This window comes from Protomyctophum parallelum (assembly GCF_964188405.1).
Source record: "Protomyctophum parallelum genome assembly, chromosome: 7".
NCBI classification, from domain to species: domain Eukaryota; kingdom Metazoa; phylum Chordata; class Actinopteri; order Myctophiformes; family Myctophidae; genus Protomyctophum; species Protomyctophum parallelum.
In genome coordinates, this window is record NC_139705.1 from 55,181,858 (window position 1) to 55,204,322 (window position 22,465).

General features: G+C 45.1%; 2 protein-coding genes and 1 long non-coding RNA gene across 12 annotated transcripts in view; 1 reads left to right on the plus strand and 2 right to left on the minus strand.

Annotated features, from left to right (window-relative positions):
* LOC310862176 (glutamate receptor-interacting protein 2-like) overlaps nucleotides 1-4,706 on the plus strand; it is a gene marked incomplete at its 5' end in the record, with an annotated part of 122,898 nt that extends 118,192 nt beyond the window's left edge. The window contains one exon of the mRNA XM_083769909.1: nucleotides 4,232-4,706. Coding sequence (XP_083626035.1) covers nucleotides 4,232-4,471 — 240 coding nt within the window. The 3' untranslated portion in view covers nucleotides 4,472-4,706. The remainder of the gene's footprint in view (nucleotides 1-4,231) is intronic.
* A 9,775-nt stretch (nucleotides 4,707-14,481) lies between these two features.
* On the minus strand, nucleotides 14,482-17,574 carry LOC310861714. Of its 10 annotated transcripts, none has more exons than XR_014569505.1 (5): nucleotides 16,717-17,574; nucleotides 16,355-16,596; nucleotides 16,270-16,307; nucleotides 15,987-16,220; nucleotides 14,482-15,889 (listed from the first exon to the last, which is right to left on the minus strand). It is a non-coding gene; the product is annotated as an uncharacterized lncRNA (long non-coding RNA). The 10 variants fall into 10 exon arrangements; XR_014569509.1 differs by having other exon boundaries at nucleotides 15,987-16,087; nucleotides 16,181-16,220; nucleotides 16,355-17,574; XR_014569510.1 differs by having other exon boundaries at nucleotides 14,482-15,747; nucleotides 15,797-15,889; nucleotides 16,355-17,574.
* Nucleotides 17,575-20,439: 2,865 nt separating this feature from the next.
* The window catches only part of LOC310862178 (sodium- and chloride-dependent taurine transporter-like), a gene marked incomplete at both ends in the record, with an annotated part of 45,482 nt that continues 43,456 nt past the window's right edge, over nucleotides 20,440-22,465 (minus strand). The window contains one exon of the mRNA XM_083769913.1: nucleotides 20,440-20,526. Within this exon, the coding sequence (XP_083626039.1) occupies nucleotides 20,440-20,526 (87 nt within the window). The remainder of the gene's footprint in view (nucleotides 20,527-22,465) is intronic.

Sequence of the window (22,465 nt, forward strand, 5' to 3'; positions counted from 1 at the left end):
AGTTAAATGTTAACATAAGGTTTTCCAACGTGCTTCCCCAGTTAAATGTTAACATAAGGTTTTCCAACGTGCTTCCCCAGTTAAATGTTAACATAAGGTTTTCCAACGTGCTTCCCCAGTTAAATGTTAACATAAGGTTTTCCAACGTGCTTCCCCAGTTAAATGTTAACATAAGGTTTTCCAACGTGCTTCCCCAGTTAAATGTTAACATAAGGTTTTCCAACGTTCTTCCCCAGTTAAATGCAGAAGAGGAACTTGTGGTCAGTCCATGGGGCCTCCGTGACCTGTCATGTGACCTGTGTCATGTGACACGGTGTGTCATGGTGACCAGTTAGTTCCTCACTGGTCAAGAGTAACATTAACCCTACGCAGGCCATCGGTCAGAGTCCATATAGAGCATAATATAGCAGTGACTGGTTTTCTGTTTGTGAATCTCTATGTGGGGAAAATGAATGGCGGATTTTCCAGTGGAACCAGAAAGCCACACCCACTGCTAACAGAGCTGATTAAAGGTCTTCAATTACATCACGTTGTGCTGAAAACAGATCGATGACCTCACAACGCATCAGAGAGCTCATGGATTGGCTATATTTGGTTATTGGTTATAATTAAGATGATTAAATTAATTGACGTGTTTGTGGTAGATCGGCTATGTTTGCTACCACAGTAATATGCAATGTGGCCGTCTTGAGTCAGTGTGGAACTACAGTGGCCCTCTGGAGTGAGTGTGGAACTATAGTGGCCCTCTGGAGTGAGTGTTGAACTATAGTGGCCCTTTGGAGTGAGTGTGGAACTATAGTGGCCCTCTGGAGTGAGTGTTGAACTACAGTGGCCCTCTGGAGTGAGTGTGGAACTATAGTGGCCCTCTGGAGTGAGTGTGGAACTATAGTGGCCCTCTGGAGTGAGTGTGCAGTGAGTGTGGAACTATAGTGGCCCTCTGGAGTGAGTTTGGAACTATAGTGGCCCTCTGGAGTGAGTGTGGAACTATAGTGGCCCTCTGGAGTGAGTGTGGAACTATAGTGGCCCTCTGGAGTGAATGTGGAACTATAGTGGCCCTCTGGAGTGAGTCTGGAACTGTAGTGGCCCTCTGGAGTGAGTGTGGAACTATAGTGGCCCTCTGGAGTGAGCGTGGGATATAGTGGCCCTCTGGAGTGAGTGTGGAACTATAGTGGCCCTCTGGAGTGAGCGTGGATGTTCAGATTTATAGTTTGCTACGATTTCTTTGTTAGTTTTAACATTAACCGTGCTATCTAGCCCCTCTGAAAGGATTACAGCTTCACATTGGGTCAAAGTATTTACTCGAATCTCGGCCATTCGCAATCTAAAATAACGTAACTCCTTGTATTATATATATTTTTATTATATGATTTCATACATACATTTAACACAACGAGCCTAGCTGTCCTAAATCGGGTTAGTTGTTAGCCCTTGTTCAGGCCTTTGATTAGTTAGTAACCATTTGATTAGATTAGTAACCGTTTGATTAGGTAAAAAACCTGTATATGAGACAAATACACATAATACATTCGTCATTGTACATTACAGGTTTACAGCATAACACACAGATAGCATTATTCATTAGTTGCATGAATTCATATTTACCATTGGTCAGTGTGAGGCTGCTTAGTTGCTGTGCAGTGTAATACACAGGGTTTGTTCTTCGTGCACAATGTACACGAGGTTGGTGGATTCTTCTTGGTTGGTTTACAGAATCTGACCCCAGGGGACACAGGCTAGTTGATTTAAACCCTCTGTTCTGCCCTGGAGCATCATCAGCCTTTCCTGTGATTGGCTGTTTGTGCCAGGCCCTCAGCCATTGGTCAGCTTAAAGCTTTCCCCATGTGCTGAGTGTGTGCCCATCCTGCTCTAGGGACAGTGGACTGGAGATGTGTCCACGGCACCCCCGCTGTGGCAGTTGGTCTGTGGACCCAGGAAGTGAATCGAGCACACATGTGGTCACCGTGTGCTCAACATGCGCTGGCTATGTGGAGATAGTGAAGATGTGCCCTTATCAGATCCCCTCCTGCTGTGTCAGTTGGCCTGTGAGAGAAGCTGGTGGTTTCCCCCTACTTTATGGCTGGTGTCTTATTTCACCTCCTCTTTGTCTCAGTAAAGTCAGCTCTGGCCACAGATCACAATGTTTGTATTGGCACATTTTGCAGTGCACATCTTATTAATAGGAATCCAACGCTGAGTCCATATTCAGCGCCACAGTGGAACTATAGTGGCCCTCTGGAGTGAGCGTGGAACTATAGTGGCCCTCTGGAGTGAGTGTGGAACTATAGTGGCCCTCTGGAGTGAGTGTGGAACTATAGTGGCCCTCTGGAGTGAGTGTGGAACTATAGTGGCCATCTGGAGTGAGTATGGAACTATAGTGGCCCTCTGGAGTGAGTGTGGAACTATAGTGGCCCTCTGGAGTGAGCTTGGAACTATAGTGGCCCTCTGGAGTGAGTGTGGAACTATAGTGGCCCTCTGGAGTGAGTGTGGAACTATAGTGGCCCTCTGGAGTGAGTTTGGAACTATAGTGGCCCTCTGGAGTGAGTGTGGAACTATAGTGGACCTCTGGAGTGAGTGTGGAACTATAGTGGCCCTCTGGAGTGAGCTTGTAACTATAGTGGCCCTCTGGAGTGAGAGTGCAGTGAGTGTGGAACTATAGTGGCCCTCTGGAGTGAGTTTGGAACTATAGTGGCCCTCTGGAGTGAGTGTGGAACTATAGTGGCCCTCTGGAGTGAGTGTGGAACTATAGTGGCCCTCTGGAGTGAGTGTGGAACTATAGTGGCCCTCTGGAGTGAGTGTGGAACTATAGTGGCCCTCTGGAGTGAGTGTGGAACTATAGTGGCCCTCTGGAGTGAGTGTGGAACTATAGTGGCCCTCTGGAGTGAGTGTGGAACTATAGTGGCCTTCTGGAGTGAGTGTGGAACTATAGTGGCCCTCTGGAGTGAGCTTGGAACTATAGTGGCCCTCTGGAGTGAGTGTGGAACTATAGTGGCCCTCTGGAGTGAGTTTGGAACTATAGTGGCCCTCTGGATTGAGTGTGGAACTATAGTGGCCCTCTGGAGTGAGTGTGGAACTATAGTGGCCCTCTGGAGTGAGCTTGTAACTATAGTGGCCCTCTGGAGTGAGAGTGCAGTGAGTGTGGAACTATAGTGGCCCTCTGGAGTGAGTGTGGAACTATAGTGGCCCTCTGGAGTGAGTTTGGAACTATAGTGGCCCTCTGGAGTGAGTGTGGAACTATAGTGGACCTCTGGAGTGAGTGTGGAACTATAGTGGCCCTCTGGAGTGAGCTTGTAACTATAGTGGCCCTCTGGAGTGAGAGTGCAGTGAGTGTGGAACTATAGTGGCCCTCTGGAGTGAGTTTGGAACTATAGTGGCCCTCTGGAGTGAGTGTGGAACTATAGTGGCCCTCTGGAGTGAGTGTGGAACTATAGTGGCCCTCTGGAGTGAGTGTGGAACTATAGTGGCCCTCTGGAGTGAGTGTGGAACTATAGTGGCCCTCTGGAGTGAGTGTGGAACTATAGTGGCCCTCTGGAGTGAGTGTGGAACTATAGTGGCCCTCTGGAGTGAGTGTGGAACTATAGTGGCCTTCTGGAGTGAGTGTGGAACTATAGTGGCCTTCTGGAGTGAGTGTGGAACTATAGTGGCCCTCTGGAGTGAGCTTGGAACTATAGTGGCCCTCTGGAGTGAGTGTGGAACTATAGTGGCCCTCTGGAGTGAGTTTGGAACTATAGTGGCCCTCTGGAGTGAGTGTGGAACTATAGTGGCCCTCTGGAGTGAGTGTGGAACTATAGTGGCCCTCTGGAGTGAGCTTGTAACTATAGTGGCCCTCTGGAGTGAGAGTGCAGTGAGTGTGGAACTATAGTGGCCCTCTGGAGTGAGCTTGTAACTATAGTGGCCCTCTGGAGTGAGTGTGGAACTATAGTGGCCCTCTGGAGTGAGTGTGGAACTATAGTGGCCCCCTGGAGTGAGTGTGGAACTATAGCGGCCCTCTGGAGTGAGTGTGGAACTATAGTGGCCCTCTGGAGTGAGTGTGTAACTATATGGCCCTCTGGAGTGAGTGTGTAACTATATGGCCCTCTGGAGTGAGTGTGTAACTATAGTGGCCCTCTGGAGTGAGTGTGGAACTATAGTGGCCCTCTGGAGTGAGTGTGGAACTATAGTGGCCCTCTGGAGTGAGTGTGGAACTATAGTGGCCCTGTGGAGTCAAAGCCCTGCTCTCTGTCGCCCCCTGTAGGTGAACGGGGCCAGGACGCGGCACATGGACTGCTGTCTGACCGTTCCTCTCATCGCGGCGGCCGGAGAGCGCCTGGAGCTGGTGGTCAGCAGGAGTCCTCCGGCCACAGGGGGCGCTGCAGACACCACGGCCTCGTCCCGAGACCACCTCCACGACGTCTCGTCGTCGTCGCTGAGCGGCGAATCGTCATCGCTGCTCTGCTTCCCTGCTGACCCACGGACCAATAGCGTCGCCTTGTGACCCGACCCGACCGACCAATGGCGTCGCCTTGTGACCCGACCGACCGACCAATGGCGTCGCCTTGTGACCCCGACCGACCGACCAATGGCGTCGCCTTGTGACCCCGACCCGACCGACCAATGGCGTCGCCTTGTGACCCCGACCGACCGACCAATGGCGTCGCCTTGTGACCCCGACCGACCGACCAATGGCGTCGCCTTGTGCAGGACACGCGCGTACGGGTCCATTTGGTTCCGTAAAGCCCAAACCACACCCGTTTTAAGGTCAACCACACCAATGACACTGATTGGTGTGGTTGACCCTTTTAGTTGCAAGTAGTTGCAACTGGTGTGGTTTGGGCTTAAGGAAGGGTCCATTTGGTTACTAGACCTCTCCAGAAGGAAGGGTCCATTTGGTTACTAGACCTCTCCAGGGTTCATTTGGTTTCCTCTCAGACTCACAGATGGAGGCATTTTGGCACAACGAGACACTGTGTAACACCATGCCATATATGTAGTTCCTGTGTGACACAGGGCCCACCATCATGCCAAGACGTTATGCATGCTTTGACTCCACGGTTTATTAACCACACCTCTGTCTCTCTGTCTCTCTCCTCTCTCTCTCTCTCTCTCTGTCTCTCTCTCTCTCTCTCTCTCTCTGTCTCTCTCTCTGTCTCTCTCTCTCTCTCTCTCTGTTCTCTCTCTCTGTCTCTCGCTCTCTCTCTCTCTCTCTCTCTCTCTCTCTCTCTCTCTCTCTCTCTCTCTCTCTCTCTCTCTCTCTCTGTCTCTCTCTCTCTCTGTCTCTCTCTCTGTCTCTCTCTCTCTCTCTCTCTCTCATCTCTCTCTCTCTCTCTCTCTCTGTCTCTCTGTCTCTCTGTCTCTCTGTCTCTCTCTCTCTCTCTCTCTCTCTCTGTCTCTCTCTCTCTCTCTCTGTCTCTCTCTCTCTCTGTCTCTCTGTCTCTCTCTCTCTCTCTCTCTCTCTCTCTCTCTCTCTCTCTCTCTCTCTCTCTCACATGTTCACGTGTGAGCGCACACGAAAGACTCTCCCACCGAACCATCACAATACACACACACACACACACACACACACACACACACACACACACACACACACACACACACACACACACACACACACACACCATAAAGCTCTCACTCTCTCGCCAGACCCGTTGGCAGTTCACTTCCAGCCACCGTTGGCCACTCCCACTCCCCCCCCCTCACACACACACACGCACAGGCACACACACACACACACACTCACACACACACACACACACACACACACACACACACACACACACACGCCCCAAAGTCAAAGCCACATGTGGAGTTACATAACCACGGCCTTGTACCTTCTGACCCCCAACCATGACAACCAAACAACACACACACACACACACGCACACGTGCACACACACGCACACGCGCACACGTGCACACACACGCACACGTGCACACACACGCACACGTGCACACACACGCACACGTGCACACACACGCACACGTGCACACACACACGCCTCCACTCTCTCTAAAGCACAACAAAGCCCCTTCCTTCCTCTAAGTTCTGCACAGGTGTTTTCTCTCTCCATCTTTTTGTTTTCGCTCCCCGAGTCGTTCCCACTGTGCACACACACACACACACACGTGCACGCACACACACACACACACACACACACGTGCGCGCACGCACACACACGCACAAACGGAGGCATGTAGCAACACAACATGGTTTTTATAGTGCCGTACACTTAATCCACATTTAATGATATTTAATGGGCAGTTAGGTTTATACTCTGTGTGTGTGTGTGTGTGTGTGTGTGTGCACAGTAGTTTTCCAGTGTGTACCCATACACACCACGGTGGGTTTTCTCCTAGTTCAGGGTTACAGATCAGCAGGTTGTAGACTGTGAGCGGTCGGTGTGTCTCATTATCCTGGTTGTTTTGTCCTCTAAGGGATGAGTCTCTATTGTTGGATATCACATATTATTTTGGTTTTTTTCTCTCTTTCGTTTTACACTAATGTTTGCACACCTTTTGTACGCCTTTTGTAGTCACGCACGCACGCACCACACACACGCACGCACGCACGCACCACGCACGCACGCACGCACGCACGCACCACACACGCACGCACGCACCACACACGCACGCACACACACACACACACACACACACACACACACCAGTTTGCTATTCCCTCTCTCTCTCTCTCTCTCTCTAATGTTCCCAGAGGTGGAAGTCTGACTGTAAACTGGTTCCTTTTCTCGGTTAATGTGCTCAGCGGAAAGGCCTCTTATAACCTCCAGACATAGCCCATCTACAAGGGTGTCTCTGAGGGGAAATCATTCTGTGTCTCTGAGGGGAAATCATTCTGTCTCTGAGGGGAAATCATTCTGTGTCTCTGAGGGGAAATCATTCTGTGTCTCTGAGGGGAAATCATTCTGTCTCTGAGGGGAAATCATTCTGTCTCTCTGAGGGGAAATCATTCTGTCTCTCTGAGGGTAAATCATTCTGTCTCTCTGAGGGGAAATCATTCTGTGTCTCTGAGGGGAAATCATTCTGTGTCTCTGAGGGGAAATCATTCTGTCTCTGAGGGGAAATCATTCTGTGTCTCTGAGGGGAAATCATTCTGTCTCTGAGGGGAAATCATTCTGTCTCTGAGGGGAAATCATTCTGTCTCTCTGAGGGGAAATCATTCTGTCTCTGAGGGGAAATCATTCTGTCTCTCTGAGGGTAAATCATTCTGTCTCTGAGGGGAAATCATTCTGTCTCTGAGGGGAAATCATTCTGTCTCTCTGAGGGTAAATCACATCTGTGTCTCTGAGGGGAAATCACATCTGTGTCTCTGAGGGGAAATCATTCTGTCTCTCTGAGGGTAAATCATTCTGTCTCTGAGGGGAAATCATTCTGTCTCTCTGAGGGTAAATCACATCTGTGTCTCTGAGGGAAAATCACATCTGTGTCTCTCAGGGTAAATCACATCTGTGTCTCTGAGGGTAAATCATTCTGTGTCTCTGAGGGGAAATCATTCTGTCTCTGAGGGTAAATCACATCTGTGTCTCTGAGGGTAAATCACATCTGTCTCTGAGGGTAAATCACATCTGTGTCTCTGAGGGTAAATCATTCTGTGTCTCTGAGGGTAAATCATTCTGTGTCTCTGAGGGTAAATCACATCTCTGTCTCTGAGGGTAAATCACATCTCTGTCTCTGAGGGTAAATCACATCTCCTGCCAAACTGTGAGGATTAAGCATATTTTCAGCGTTCTGTGACAATAGAATAGTTTCTCTCTCTTGCTTTCGAAGCGTCTTTGATAATGTTTTAAAGTCTGATACTGTTCTAAAGCTCGACGCGTCTTTAATGTTTTAATGTTTTAAAGTCTGATACTGTTTCTAAAGCTCGACGCGTCTTTAATGTTTTAATGTTTTAAAGTCTGATACTGTTTCTAAAGCTCGACGCGTCCACATATCAAACGTTTGGATTAGAATCCTCCTATTTGTTCAAAGAACAAACCTTGTCGCTTTGCTTCACTTTTCAACCTCGTAGACCTTTTTAAATCCAGTTAAAAAGTATGTTACTATTTTTAGTCAAAAGATCTTTTATTTTCCTCAGTTTGACATTTATAAAAAACCCTCAGGCACATTTAAAACCCTTTAACCGCCCGACGGCAGGGCATTAGTGTATGCAAAAATAAACACATTAAAATATTTACATTATGGATATCCAAGGTCTTCTGCCTGCGGCGACCACATGGTGTACATTTAATATTACATAACTGGCCACACGTCTCCAAACGCCATGAGAATATTTATTTATTCAAACGTTGACACGTTTAAGAGTGATCGCAGCTGTAGCCTCTACTGTAGACATCTGCCTCTACTGTAGACATCTGCCTCTACTGTAGACATCCCGATGTCTCTTAAAGCGGTGTGTTTTTATATACAATATGTTCTGCTCTGGTGTTTTAAACGTGTACTGTACAGAGTATTTTAACGCTGTACTGCAGTGTACACACAGTATTTTAACGTGTACTGTACAGAGTATTTTAACGTGTACTGTACAGAGTATTTTAACGTGTACTTGTACACAGAGTGAGGCCTATTTTTCTGCTCCAGGTTATTCTGCACAATTCCTCCCTATACTTTACTAGCTCATGTACAGTCTAAGGTTTCTACTCGTGTACTTATTGTACTTATTGTACGCATGGTTTCTGGGTGTAAAACATGTTGTTCTGAACGCGTCTAGAGTGTGTGTGCAGTGACACTTAAAATAGGGACTTTAGAAAGCACTTAAAGATTGCATAATATACAGTATATATATATATACTTATTTATTTTTTGGGGGGTTTTATTGTATTTATTTAAAAACTTAAGAAATGTATTTCTTTTTATTAAATTACAATGGTGTGAAACGAGGCTTTGTGTCTGTGTCTGTATTTACACTGCAGAGTTAGGACATCGTTATTATTATTATTATTATTATTGTAGGGTGTGTTCGGAAATGTGCCCCGAGCGCTGAGGAGGCCTTAGCTATGTTTCACCAGTTTACATTGAAACGGGCCCCACCCTCAGGGGGCCCTCCACCCTCAGGGCTCCAACTGACTGTCAGGCATCAGTCAACTCCCCGCCACCCTTAGCCCCCTCTCTCTCTCTCTCTCGCTCACTGCCTTGCTCTCTCCCACGATGTTAAGTTACAACAATTCCCTGTTAATAACCTACAGGGTAAAATGTGCGCCATTGGGAGGTAAAAGGGAGACACTTTATTGTGAAGGGACGACAGGATTATGAGAGGTGTTGTTGCTGCGTAATTGTCAAGAGTAATGGCTACATGTGCGCGATATAGAACAGTCCAAACTAGATACGGCTGTATCAACATAATATGTGATAGATATATACAGTATGGGGGCCTCATATTTGATCTTGAAACGGGCCTCCAGATTCCTAAGGCCGCCCCTGCTGGGCGCCCGGCGGTGTGTTCTCTTGTTGTTCGTTTATAGAGCACCGAAGTCTGACTTCACTTCCAGTAGAGGGCGTCAGTCCCCAGGTTCATGTATTTGTTTAGTTGCATTGAAATCGCCATAGGAGGATTTTTAGATCGCTTCATATAAGAACTGTGTTTGAAAAACAAACATGTCACCCCGGCCGCTTCACTAATGTTACTGCTGCTGAATTAGTTAGATTTTCGCTAGAAGCAGACTGTATCATATATGAGTGACTGACTGTTGCAAACGATACAGAGACACCTCCCTGACAATAACGCAGAGACAGCTTGTTTATTTTTGGACCACAACGCTTATAGTAGACGATATTAAGATCACCCCATGTTATTCTCCATAGAGAAATTACTCCCGCGAACCAGGGGAATCGTCGGGATGAGCGAGTTACGTCAGGACTTTAGAACCAGGGGAATCGTCGGGATGAGCGAGTTACGTCAGGACTTTAGAACCAGGGGAATCGTCGGGATGAGCGAGTTACGTCAGGACTTTAGAACCAGGGGAATCGTGGGGATGAGCGAGTTACGTCAGGACTTTAGAACCAGGGGAATCGTCGGGATGAGCGAGTTACGTCAGGACTTTAGAACCAGGGGAATCGTGGGGATGAGCGAGTTACGTCAGGACTTTAGAACCAGGGGAATCGTGGGGATGAGCGAGTTACGTCAGGACTTCGGTGCTCTATTCAGTGCACTCGGTGCATTGTCGTTCGAAAATCCAGTGCGCTGCACACCGGGTGTGCCGAGTGCCCGCACTGAGAGACCCTACCCTGAAGCTGGGGTCGTCCACTGAGAGACCCTACCCTGAAGCTGGGGTCGTCCACTGAGAGACCCTACCCTGAGGCTGGGGTCGTCCACTGAGAGACCCTAACCCTGAACCTGGGGTCGTCCACTGAGAGACCCTACCCTGAAGCTGGGGTCGTCCACTGAGAGACCCTAACCCTGAAGCTCGGGTCGTCCACTGAGAGACCCTAACCCTGAAGCTGGGGTCGTCCACTGAGCGACCCTAACCCTGAAGCTGGGGTCGTCCACTGAGAGACCCTACCCTGAAGCTGGGGTCGTCCACTGAGAGACCCTAACCCTGAAGCTGGGGTCGTCCACTGAGACCCTAACCCTGAAGCTGGGGTCGTCCACTGAGAGACCCTACCCTGAAGCTGGGGTTGTCCAGTGTGATTGTGTCACAGCTGTGGTCGTTCGTAAATAAGGCACACTGAACACACTCTGTGACGTCACCGCCCACCACACTCAACAAACTGACCACATTCCCGGTGCGCACCGAACGCACCCGTAGTCTTTAGAATGGGCCAGAGCCATAGAGTAAGACAGAGTTTAGGACATTGAGGGGTCAGAAAACTGAGCTCTGGAGCTCTGGTCATGCATCCTGGATGGAGAGAGACAAGCTGGAGTTGTTTTAAAGTTTAAAGTATTTTAAAGTATTGTACAGTGACAACCAAAGTCTCTGTAATGTTTATGTTGTACTTCGTCTGTGTGTGTACAACATGTAAGAGGCGTGTTTAATTCAACATGCGTGTACAGTAACTCAACATGCGTGTACAGTAACTCAACATGCGTGTAATTAAAGCTGCTCCACTATAGCATGTATAACTTTCCTCCTCGGCCCCGGACTTGAACACGACGGTTTCCCTGCGCGAGGGCTTGACCTTTTCCTTTCTTTGACCTTTGAGCTAATAGAGCCTTGCCTTTCTTGCTTGCTCAGGGGAGAAACTGAATCTCCAGGTCAGAGTTCATGTCATCTCCTGACTGTCTAGGGAGACGTGACAACCAGTTCTATTGGGTGTCTAGGGAGACGGGACAACCAGTTCTATTGGGTGTCTAGGGAGGCGTGACAACCAGTTCTATTGGCTGTCTAGGGAGACGAGACAACCAGTTCTATTGGGTGTCTAGGGAGGCGTGACAACCAGTTCTATTGGGTGTCTAGGGAGACGTGACAACCAGTTCTATTGGGTGTCTAGGGAGACGGGACAACCAGTTCTATTGGGTGTCTAGGGAGACGGGACAACCAGTTCTATTGGGTGTCTAGGGAGACGTGACAACCAGTTCTATTGGCTGTCTAGGGAGACGGGACAACCAGTTCTATTGGGTGTCTAGGGAGACGGGACAACCAGTTCTATTGGCTGTCTAGGGAGACGAGACAACCAGTTCTATTGGGTGTCTAGGGAGACGAGACAACCAGTTCTATTGGGTGTCTAGGGAGACGAGACAACCAGTTCTATTGGGTGCGGTCGGATTTGCACATCGGCCCGTAAGTCAACCAGCCAATGAAGGGCCCCCGGAGACCTTGTGAGGGCCTCGACCCCAGTGCCCCAAAGGGCCCCTGAGGGCCACGGCACCGAACCCAGTAAACCCAACGCTGGGGCATCACTGTGGGGAGAGCTGGCAGGACAGTCAACACCTGCCAGGCAGCCCTTTGAACATCTATCCTGAGGCCTGGGAGGTCAGAGGGGACATCTATCCTGAGGCCTGGGAGGTCAGAGGGGACATCTATCCTGAGGCCTGGGAGGTCAGAGGGGACATCTATCCTGAGGCCTGGGAGGTCAGAGGGGACATCTATCCTGAGGCCTGGGAGGTCAGCGCGGGACCCTGGCGGTTATTTAAAGACCAACTCGTTGGTCACCGTTTATTTTTAACTGCAGGTTTCCTAGAATCACTAGACGATGTCTGGTGATTCTAGGAAACATCTAGAATCACTAGACGATGTCTGGTGATTCTAGGAAACCTGCAGTTAAAAATAAACGGTGTGTTGGTCAACATATAGAGAGGGTTATCACTGGCAGTGAAGGGACTAGTGGTCAACATATCACTGGCAGTGAAGGGACTAGTGGTCAACATATCACTGGCAGTGAAGGGACTAGTGGTCAACATATCACTGGCAGTGAAGTGAAGGGACTAGTGGTCAACATATCACTGGCAGTGAAGGGACTAGTGGTCAACATATCACTGGCAGTGAAGGGACTAGTGGTCAACATATCACTGGACTAGTGTTTAGGTGTTGCAGAGCTCTGTGCTAGAGAAGGTCCTTCTGCTCACCACCTTAATGCTAACAACAATACTTATTGAATGACCCTGATAAACTATTATAATAAAATATCAGTGTTTGATGGTTGCTGGTTTTAGCTGTACTTTGACCAGTTTAACTGCTTCACCAGGCTGGTCAAACTGGTCAGGCTACGGTTGGTCAGTATATTGTTAGTACACTAGTTACTTGTGGCTTTAAAACCAAGACAGGCCATTTTTACCCATTCAATCTGGGAATTCTGTATTTTTTAGGGGTGCTAGCCCCTCCCCTAGCCCCTCCTATATACAGGTTTAATTTGTTTGTTTACTAATCTCATCGACAATGAAGGGAACATTTACGTCATAATGTGCCTCATTAACGTCATATTGTCTCTTTGATTATTTTAATTGTAGTTACATAATTATATATATTCTATACTATACTATATCAATAGAGATATACCTCATGCTTACATACATAATGAGTTATTCACAGAAAACAACATGTACAGAAAAAAACATGTTTATTTTTAAAATCTACAAAGAAATGATGCAATCTCATAATTTAGGGGAAGATATGAGACTAAACACTTTGGTACACTTGGTTTTTTCAAGAGCTTTTTGTTTCCTTTCAAATGTCCTCTTTTTGTTGTTGTAGGTTGACAAAGCAGCAGCGGTAACTGCGTAAACATATATTTACATAACTTCACTTCAATCAACCGGTCAATTAAAGGTATATTCAGTGATTTCACTCAAAAAACCTTAGGTTTCGTTTTTGGCTGGGACCTAAGCCTTTCATCCAATCAGGATAGAGAGCCAAAAACGAAACCTAAGGTTTTTTGACCCCCAGGGGTTAACTGGGGACAGGGAGGAACTCCTTATATGGTCAGCACACTCTATAGTAGAGAGGATTATCACAACAAAAGAAAAAAATAAGTGATATTTGAATTAAGTGAAATCACTGAATATACCTTTAATTAATTATGCTTTCCAATCTGGATAATTGTTCGTCATATCCTGAATATTATTTTTTTTTTCTCCCATTATACAGTTTAATTTTAATTGGTGACCAGATTTGACTGAGGGGCGGCCATCAGGCAGCCTGCAGCTTTTCACCAGAGGAGATTGAGTTAATATCACATAATATATATATATATATATATATATATATATATATATATATATATAGAGAGAGAGAGAGAGAGAGAGAATATATCACAGGCAGACTCTTCACATACCAGAGCATGTCTGAAATAAGTGTCAGAGCTGAAATGGACATAATTATGAGGTGTAATGTTAGAGTCCACAGAAGACATGAAAATATGAAATAAATGCTTAAACATGTAGCTATAGGTGTAATGTTAGAGAACACAGAAGACATGTGAATATGAACAAAATGCTTAAACATGTAGCTAGGTGTAATGTTAGAGTCCACAGAAGACATGTCAATATGAGATAAATGCTTCAACATGTAGCTATAGGTGTAATGTTAGAGACCACAGAAGACATGTAAATATGAAATAAACGCTTAAACATGTAGCTAGGTGTAATGTTAGAGTCCACAGAAGACATGTCAATATGAAATAAATGCTTAAACATGTAGCTAGGTGTAATGTTAGAGTCCACAGAAGACATGTAAATATGAAATAAATGCTTAAACATGTAGCTAGGTGTAATGTTAGAGACCACAGAAGACATGTAAATATGAAATAAATGCTTAAACATGTAGCTAGGTGTAATGTTAGAGTCCACAGAAGACATGTAAATATGAAATAAATGCTTAAACATGTAGCTAGGTGTAATGTTAGTCCACAGAAGTGAACCTTTCAAGCCTGTTTTTCTGCAAGACATTACTCTATAAGCCATATCTCCAAAACTGGTGGGTCAAACTGAACAACCAATATGTCCATTTGAAGCTATGATTCCCTGCTTTCACATGACATGAAAACTAAGAAATAACAAAGCCCCCTCGGTCAAATCTGGTCACATGTGTTAGAACATTTCCGTGAGAACAGACAAGGCCATTATCCTTTGATGAATATCGCACACTGACGTTTTAATCCAGGCTCACAATAATCATTAACATTTATTATCGTATACAAATTCCTGACAGTGTCCAGAAAACAAAACAAAAACACACAAACAGTTATTCATCAGTGAAGTTTATAATGATATGCAATGTAGTATAAAATGTTTACAAAAGGCATATGTGATTTAATTACAAACGAGAAAACAAAGAAATGAAATTCAACCGAAAACTAACTAAACTCAAAATGAAACATGAGCGGCTGTAAAAATCCAGTGGTACTTTTTTATTATTAATATTATTATTGTTATGGACCTTCACCTGAGCAGCTATTTATTAACACATTTAGGCCTGACGTCGAAATTTATAAAATGTCTTCTTAATTCTGACAGTTTTCTGAAAACCCTCATCTTTCTGTATCAGTGGTGCTCAATATTTCATGTCAGGGACCCCCAGAATTATCTGTAATTGGCCACCGACCCCCCCCCCCCCTGCACAAGGAATAGCTGTCAGAACCGTTCAGAGATAAAATAGTAATAATTTAGTTTAGTTTTTAACTTTTTAAAAATGATCACAAAGGACCTTTGACCTTTGGACCTTTCATAAATAAAACCAGTTTAGTTTTTTTAAGAGGTTATAATTCTCACAGTTCTTGCTTAATATTAAACCTGAATTAACCTAATCCCTTTCTCTTTCATTGTCTTAAAGCAGGATGTGTGTTTAATGCTCAAATATCAAAGTTTGATCATATCAAAAAGGTTTTGACTAAAAACTAATTTCCCCCTGAAATATGTTTCAAAACATCGTCGTTTTAACTGCAAATGTCCAACGAAATATGACAAAAAAAAACGTAAGTATTAATTAATACTACCATAAAATGTTAAAATGTAATAAGTATTAATTAACACTACCCTAAAATGTTAAAATTGAATAAAGTGCAAAGGAGAGTTTTCAGTAAAATGCACTGGACGGACTGTATTCTATGAGATTACAGTAGTACATTATGATGTACTGTTATCTGGATAGACTAATCTATTACATTTTAATGTACTGTAATCTATTACATCATAATGTACTGTAATCTGGATGGACTGTAATCTATTACATCAAATTGTCCTGTAATCTCAGGCTGAGTACAAATTATATTTAAATGCCCACTTCCCTTCAGTGGTGGAAACACAAGTACACTTTACTCAAACTTCATTTTAAAGTAAGTACTTTTACTGTTGGTATATTTAGATATTTGATACCAATACGTTTAGTACTTTTTACTGTTGATATATTTAGATATTTGATACCAATACGTTTAGTACTTTTTACTGTTGGTATATTTAGATATTTGATACCAATACTTTAGTACTTTTACTGTTGATATATTTAGATATTTGATACCAATACGTTTAGTACTTTTTACTGTTGATGTATTTAGATATTTGATACCAATACGTTTAGTACTTTTTACTGTTGATATATTTAGATATTTGATACCAATACGTTTAGTACTTTTTACTGTTGGTATATTTAGATATTTGATACCAATACATTTAGTACTTTTACTGTTGATATATTTAGATATTTGATACCAATACGTTTAGTACTTTTTACTGTTGATGTATTTAGATATTTGATACCAATACTTTAGTACTTTTACTGTTGATATATTTAGATATTTGATACCAATACTTTAGTACTTTTACTGTTGGTATATTTAGATATTTGATACCAATACGTTTAGTACTTTTTACTGTTGATATATTTAGATATTTGATACCAATACGTTTAGTACTTTTTACTGTTGGTATATTTAGATATTTGATACCAATACTTTAGTACTTTTACTGTTGATATATTTAGATATTTGATACCAATACGTTTAGTACTTTTTACTGTTGATGTATTTAGATATTTGATACCAATACTTTAGTACTTTTACTGTTGATATATTTAGATATTTGATACCAATACATTTAGTACTTTTACTGCAGTATAAATTGCAGTATCGATGATACTTTTACTTAGTAAACTTAAGAGTACTTTTTCCACCACTGCCGTCTCCTTGCCTCCTCTGTCCTCGGTCCCTGTCTCCTTGCCTCCTCGGTCCCTGTCTCCTTGCCTCCTCTGTCCTCGGTCCCTGTCTCCTTGCCTCCTCTGTCCTCGGTCCCTGTCTCCTTGCCTCCTCTGTCCTCGGTCCCTGTCTCCTTGCCTCCTCTGTCCTCGGTCCCTGTCCCCTTGCCTCCTCTGTCCTCAGTGCATTTAGTCCAGAGCCTGGTTTTATTAACATAACTTTAAGGATGTCATCCATGCAAAGAAGAGATTTTATCTATATTTACACCTATAGTCCATTCCATAACCACGAAGGTCATTGTAATATCAATTCTTATGTTGCATCATCGTCAGAATCATATTTTGTAATAATATACTGTCATTTTCAAGAATGTTCCACAAATGTTGTCAAAGATATTATTTGCAACACGTACTCGTGTTTTCAAAGCCAAATACACAATCATTAACCCATTCTGAACGGGAACCCATTTTGGTGTTATCATCATGCTATGCTTTAGCTATTGAAAAATAGCAGATCTACAAGCTCATAGCGCGCCACCGAGTGGCGCGCTACGAGCTTGTAGGTCCGCTATTTTTTGAAAAATCGAAGAACGACTGTGACATTTTTAGAATCTGATCTCAGGTCAGAATGGGTTAATCAGACCAGTGTGTGTGTGTCCAGTGGAAACCTCGTATGAGTCTGATCTGAGGTCAGAATGGGTTAAGTTCCACGGCGGTGACTAGCCTGTTATTTACATTATATTATAATTATATTACCTTTTAAAACACTCAGTCAGTGGTCCGCAACCTTTTCAAGCCACGAGCCTGAAATAAAAACTAATCTGCAACGGTCTTTCTTATATCATTTAACAATTATACTATAGTTTATTACATTTAATGCTGTAATAATGGTCTTTCTTATATCATTTAACAATTATACTATAGTTTATTACATTTAATGCTGTAATAATGGTCTTTCTTATATCATTTAACAGTTATACTATAGTTTATTACATTTAATGCTGTAATAACGGTCTTTCTTATATCATTTAACAGTTATACTATAGTTTATTACATTTAATGCTGTAATAACGGTCTTTCTTATATCATTTAACAATTATACTAGTTTATTACATTTAATGCTGTAATAATGGTCTTTTTTCGGTATTAAAAAAAGGTCCTAGAATTCCTTAAAACAATCAATGTGTGGACCGCCCCGGGGGTCCCAACCCACAGGTTGAGAACCACTGATCTACTCTACCAGCAGATGGGAGGGGCTAGCGTCCGCGGCTAAGCGTCCGCGGCTAAGCGTCCGCGGCTAGCGTCCACGGCTAAGCGTCCGCGGCTAGCGTCCGAGGCTAGCGTCCGCAACTAGCGGCGGAGGTACATTCAATAGCATCGCAAAAAGACAACAAAAAAAAAACACAAAAATACACCGACCGGAGAATGATTAGAAATCACCTTGACAACGAACGCGGTACGGACGGACGGACGACATCTGTAGTAGGCGCTCTGCTGCCTGTTACACCTTTAGTCACACAGTTAGTTTTTACTGAACTTTTGATAATAAGTGAAAAAACCTTTTTTTCTTCTTCTCTATCCAGGGCCGGATTAACACCTCTGAGGGCCCCTGGGCACTGAAGCTCGAAGGGCCCCCCCCCTTCACGCTCGCGCAACAATTTTGGGGACAATTTGCTGTTTTGGGGCAGTTTCCCCCCCCCCCCAGAGTGACAGCCAATCTAGCGCATTGTTGCTGCTTTACACACAATTGCACTTTTCAGCTGCCCTTCTCACCAACAATAAAACACTAATCTTTTTAGACACCATTTATTTCATTCCAATTAGCAGGGATTTTTTTTTTCTTTTTTTGAGGGGCCCCTGGTGCCCAAGGGCCCCTGGGCACGTGCCCAAAGTGCCCATATGGTAGATCCGGCCCTGTCTCTATCATAGCGAGACTCCTCCCATAGCGAGACTCCTCCCATCTCTCCATACATTCACAGATAAAGGTAGTAAACATAGAACCAAAATAAAAACACATGTTCTATTCGACAATAATATATATACTGCCTATAAACTCAGATCAGTGCCCCGCTACAGTTTCTTAAAACGACGATCAATGACATCAACGATATTATAGTAAAAAATAAAAAATACAAATATCAAGAGAAAAAAAATTACAATATATATAACTCTCTCTCTCTCTTGTTTTATATAGAAACCAAACCAGAAAGAATTTCCTAGTGCGAATATAATATAATAATAGGACGATGTAAACCTATACCACTATCTAAGTTAGCAAGTACGATAACAGAGAAAGCACGTCAATCTTTGTGTGGGTGTGTGTGTGTGTGCGTGCGTGTATATATATATATATATATATATATATGTGTGTATAATTCCCTTAGAGTATATATTAATAGAGACGGCACCTGGAGGAAACCCTGAGGGCCAAATGGACATACAGTGGTGTCCCGTTCCTTAGTACCGACCTGACACCTAGAGGTTTCTAAAGGTACCTAGGGACCTCTGGAAGCCACACCTCTGATGGGTGTGGTTTAGTCTTAAGGGGTGTGTTTTTTTCACCCACTGTGTAATATAATAAACGGACAGTAGGTGGCAGTAGGACAGAGGCCAGCGCTGCTCCGTTGACTATCATAGCGTCACGTTCATGTTATTATTGGGTCCGTGAACACGTGAACGAATGTTTCATACGTGTTACGCGCGCAAACGGCGCAATGATAGTCAACGGCCAGCGCGTTCATGTTATTATTGGGGCAATCCCATCCCAGAATGCACTCTGTTCCTACCCGGGAAGGAGGTGTGAAATCGACCTCATGCACGTTTGAGCAATTTAACCCATTTTGGGGCGGGAACCCCTTTTGGTGTCCGCGTTACGCTATGCTTTGGCTATTGAAAAATAGCAGATCTACGAGCTCATAGCGCGCCACGAGCTTGTAGATCTGCTATCTTTTGAAAAATCGAAGAACGACTGACATAGAAACATAGCTTTTTCAGAAAACTGTCAGGATGTAGAAGACATTTTTAGAATCTGATCTCAGGTCAGAATGGGTTAATGCAAGTGGATGGGAGGAGTTATCCAACATAATGGGAGGAGTTATCTGACTTAATGCAAGTGGATGGGAGGAGTTATCCAACGTAATGCAAGTGGATGGGAGGAGTTATCTAACATAATGCAAGTGGATGGGAGGAGAAATCCATTCTGACCTGAGATCAGATTCTAAAAACGTCTTCTACATCCTGACAGTTTTCTGAAAAAGCTATGTTTCTATGTCAGTCGTTCTTCGATTTTTCAAAAATAGCAGACCTACAAGCTCATAGCGCGCCACTCGGTGGCGCGCTATGAGCTTGTAGGTCTGCTATTTTTCAATAGCTAAAGCATGACACAGTGCCAACACCAAAACGGGTTCCCGATCAAAATGGGTTAAAGGGTTTTTTGCAAAAAAATATATGTTAATGACGTTTAGAAGCTTTAGAACACTTTCCGGGGGTCTTTATGTGTGTAATATGTGGTTTTAGATATTTGAGATTGTAGCAGTGAGCCCAGTGTCTCTGATGTCATGGACACTGGATCACTTACTTCCTAAAACCACAGATTACACACATAAAGACCCCCGGGAAAGTGTTCTAAAGCTTCTAAACGTCGTTAACATATATATTTTTTGCAAAAAGGGTGAAGTGTCCCTTTAATGCAAGTGGATGGGAGGAGAAATCCCTTGGCCGTCTCTATTGATGTGTATTTATGCTCTATAGGGTATAAGTCCTATAAGTATAAGTATTTATACTCTATAGGGTATAAGTCCTCTCACAGAGAGATAGAATCACATCATGGTTTCCACGATGGTGTGAGTGGGCTTCATGGAGCCGGTGTTCCCGTTGGGGTCCAGAGGAGCGCTCAGCTCACGAGCATCTTGGACGGACCGTAGTCCTTGGGCCGAGAGCTGGCCCCCCCCTTACAGGGCGCCGCCACCGCCTTGATCCTCTTAGGAGGGGGAGGGGAGGAGGGAGGGATGGGAGGGGGGGGGGTGGGGGGGGGGAGGGGGGGAGAGGGAGAGGGACAGAGAGCAGACAATGTTACGTTTGTTTTTAAAATTTTATCCCACGATTTTGTGACCCATTTTTCACCCCCTGTGTCAATCATCTAATGTGATCCTGGGCTCTACACACCCTCCACCAACCTAGTCCCCATTTATGGGGGACAAGGGGAGACCAACCTAGTCCCCATATATGGGGACAAGGGGAGACCAACCTAGTCCCCATATATGGGGGACAAGGGGAGACCAACCTAGTCCCCATATATGGGGGACAAGGGGAGACCAACCTAGTCCCCATATATGGGGGACAAGGGGAGAGCAACCTAGTCCCCATATATGGGGACAAGGGGAGACCAACCTAGTCCCCATATATGGGGGACAAGGGGAGACCAACCTAGTCCCCATATATGGGGGGACAAGGGGAGACCAACCTAGTCCCCATATATGGGGGACAAGGGGAGACCAACCTAGTCCCCATATATGGGGAACATGGGGAGAGCAACCTAGTCCCCATATATGGGAGACAAGGGAGACCAACCTAGTCCCCATATATGGGGAACATGGGGAGAGCAACCTAGTCCCCATATATGGGGGACAAGGGGAGACCAACCTAGTCCCCATATATGGGGAACATGGGGAGAGCAACCTAGTCCCCATATATGGGGGACATGGGGAAAACCAACCTAGTCCCCATATATGGGGGACATGGGGAGAGCAACCTAGTCCCCATATATGGGGGACATGGGGAGACCAACCTAGTCCCCATATATGGGGGACATGGGGAGAGCAACCTAGTCCCCATATATGGGGGACATGGGGAGACCAACCTAGTCCCCATATATGGGGGACATGGGGAGACCAACCTAGTCCCCATATATGGGGGACAAGGGGAGACCAACCTAGTCCCCATATATGGGGGACAAGGGGAGACCAACCTAGTCCCCATATATGGGGGACAAGGGGAGACCAACCTAGTCCCCATATATGGGGGACAAGGGGAGAGCAACCTAGTCCCCATATATGGGGGACAAGGGGAGAGCAACCTAGTCCCCATATATGGGGGACAAGGGGAGACCAACCTAGTCCCCATATATGGGGGACAAGGGGAGAGCAACGGACTTGAACTCATGCTTCCTTCATGCCTGAGTGTCCAAGTTGCTCCTTTACACCTGACAGGGGGGAGTTTCCCTGGTTGGACGTAGCGCGTGGAAGGAACACGTTATTCCAACCAGTTCCTTTCCCCTCCATCAGGCGCCCCCGGCTGGCCAGGGGGAGGCAGTATAGAGACCAGTTCCTTTCCCCTCCATCAGGCGCCCCGGCTGGCCAGAGGGAGGCAGTATAGAGACCAGTTCCTTTCCCCTCCATCAGGCGCCCCGGCTGGCCAGGGGGAGGCAGTATAGAGACCAGTTCCTTTCCCCCTCCATCAGGCGCCCCGGCTGGCCAGGGGGAGGCAGTTTAGAGACCAGTTCCTTTCCCCTCCATCAGGCGCCCCGGCTGGCCAGGGGGAGGCAGTTTAGAGACCAGGATTACTGCATGTTTTTTTGTGAGGGTATACCTACCCTACCTACAATGTTAAGTTTGAATTAGTTTACTCATAGTCTTTTGAATAAAATATTTCAGTCATACTGTAGTCATCTGAAAGGTTTTAATGGGTATACAGTGACTTGGCATGTCCCGATTGTGAATATTTGAATATAGATCTGCCGATTTTTCCCATCCGATTTTTATAGAATTCAGGGTTATGGTCCATAGGGTTCCTTACCACCATAGAGCGTCGCAGTCCCGTCCCCTTTCATGACGACGCCAGGCCCAGGATTTGGCCCAAAACATTGTGTTCATTGTCATGATTTGTCACAACTCGAGTTGTCTTTGTCCGCAGCGTAACCG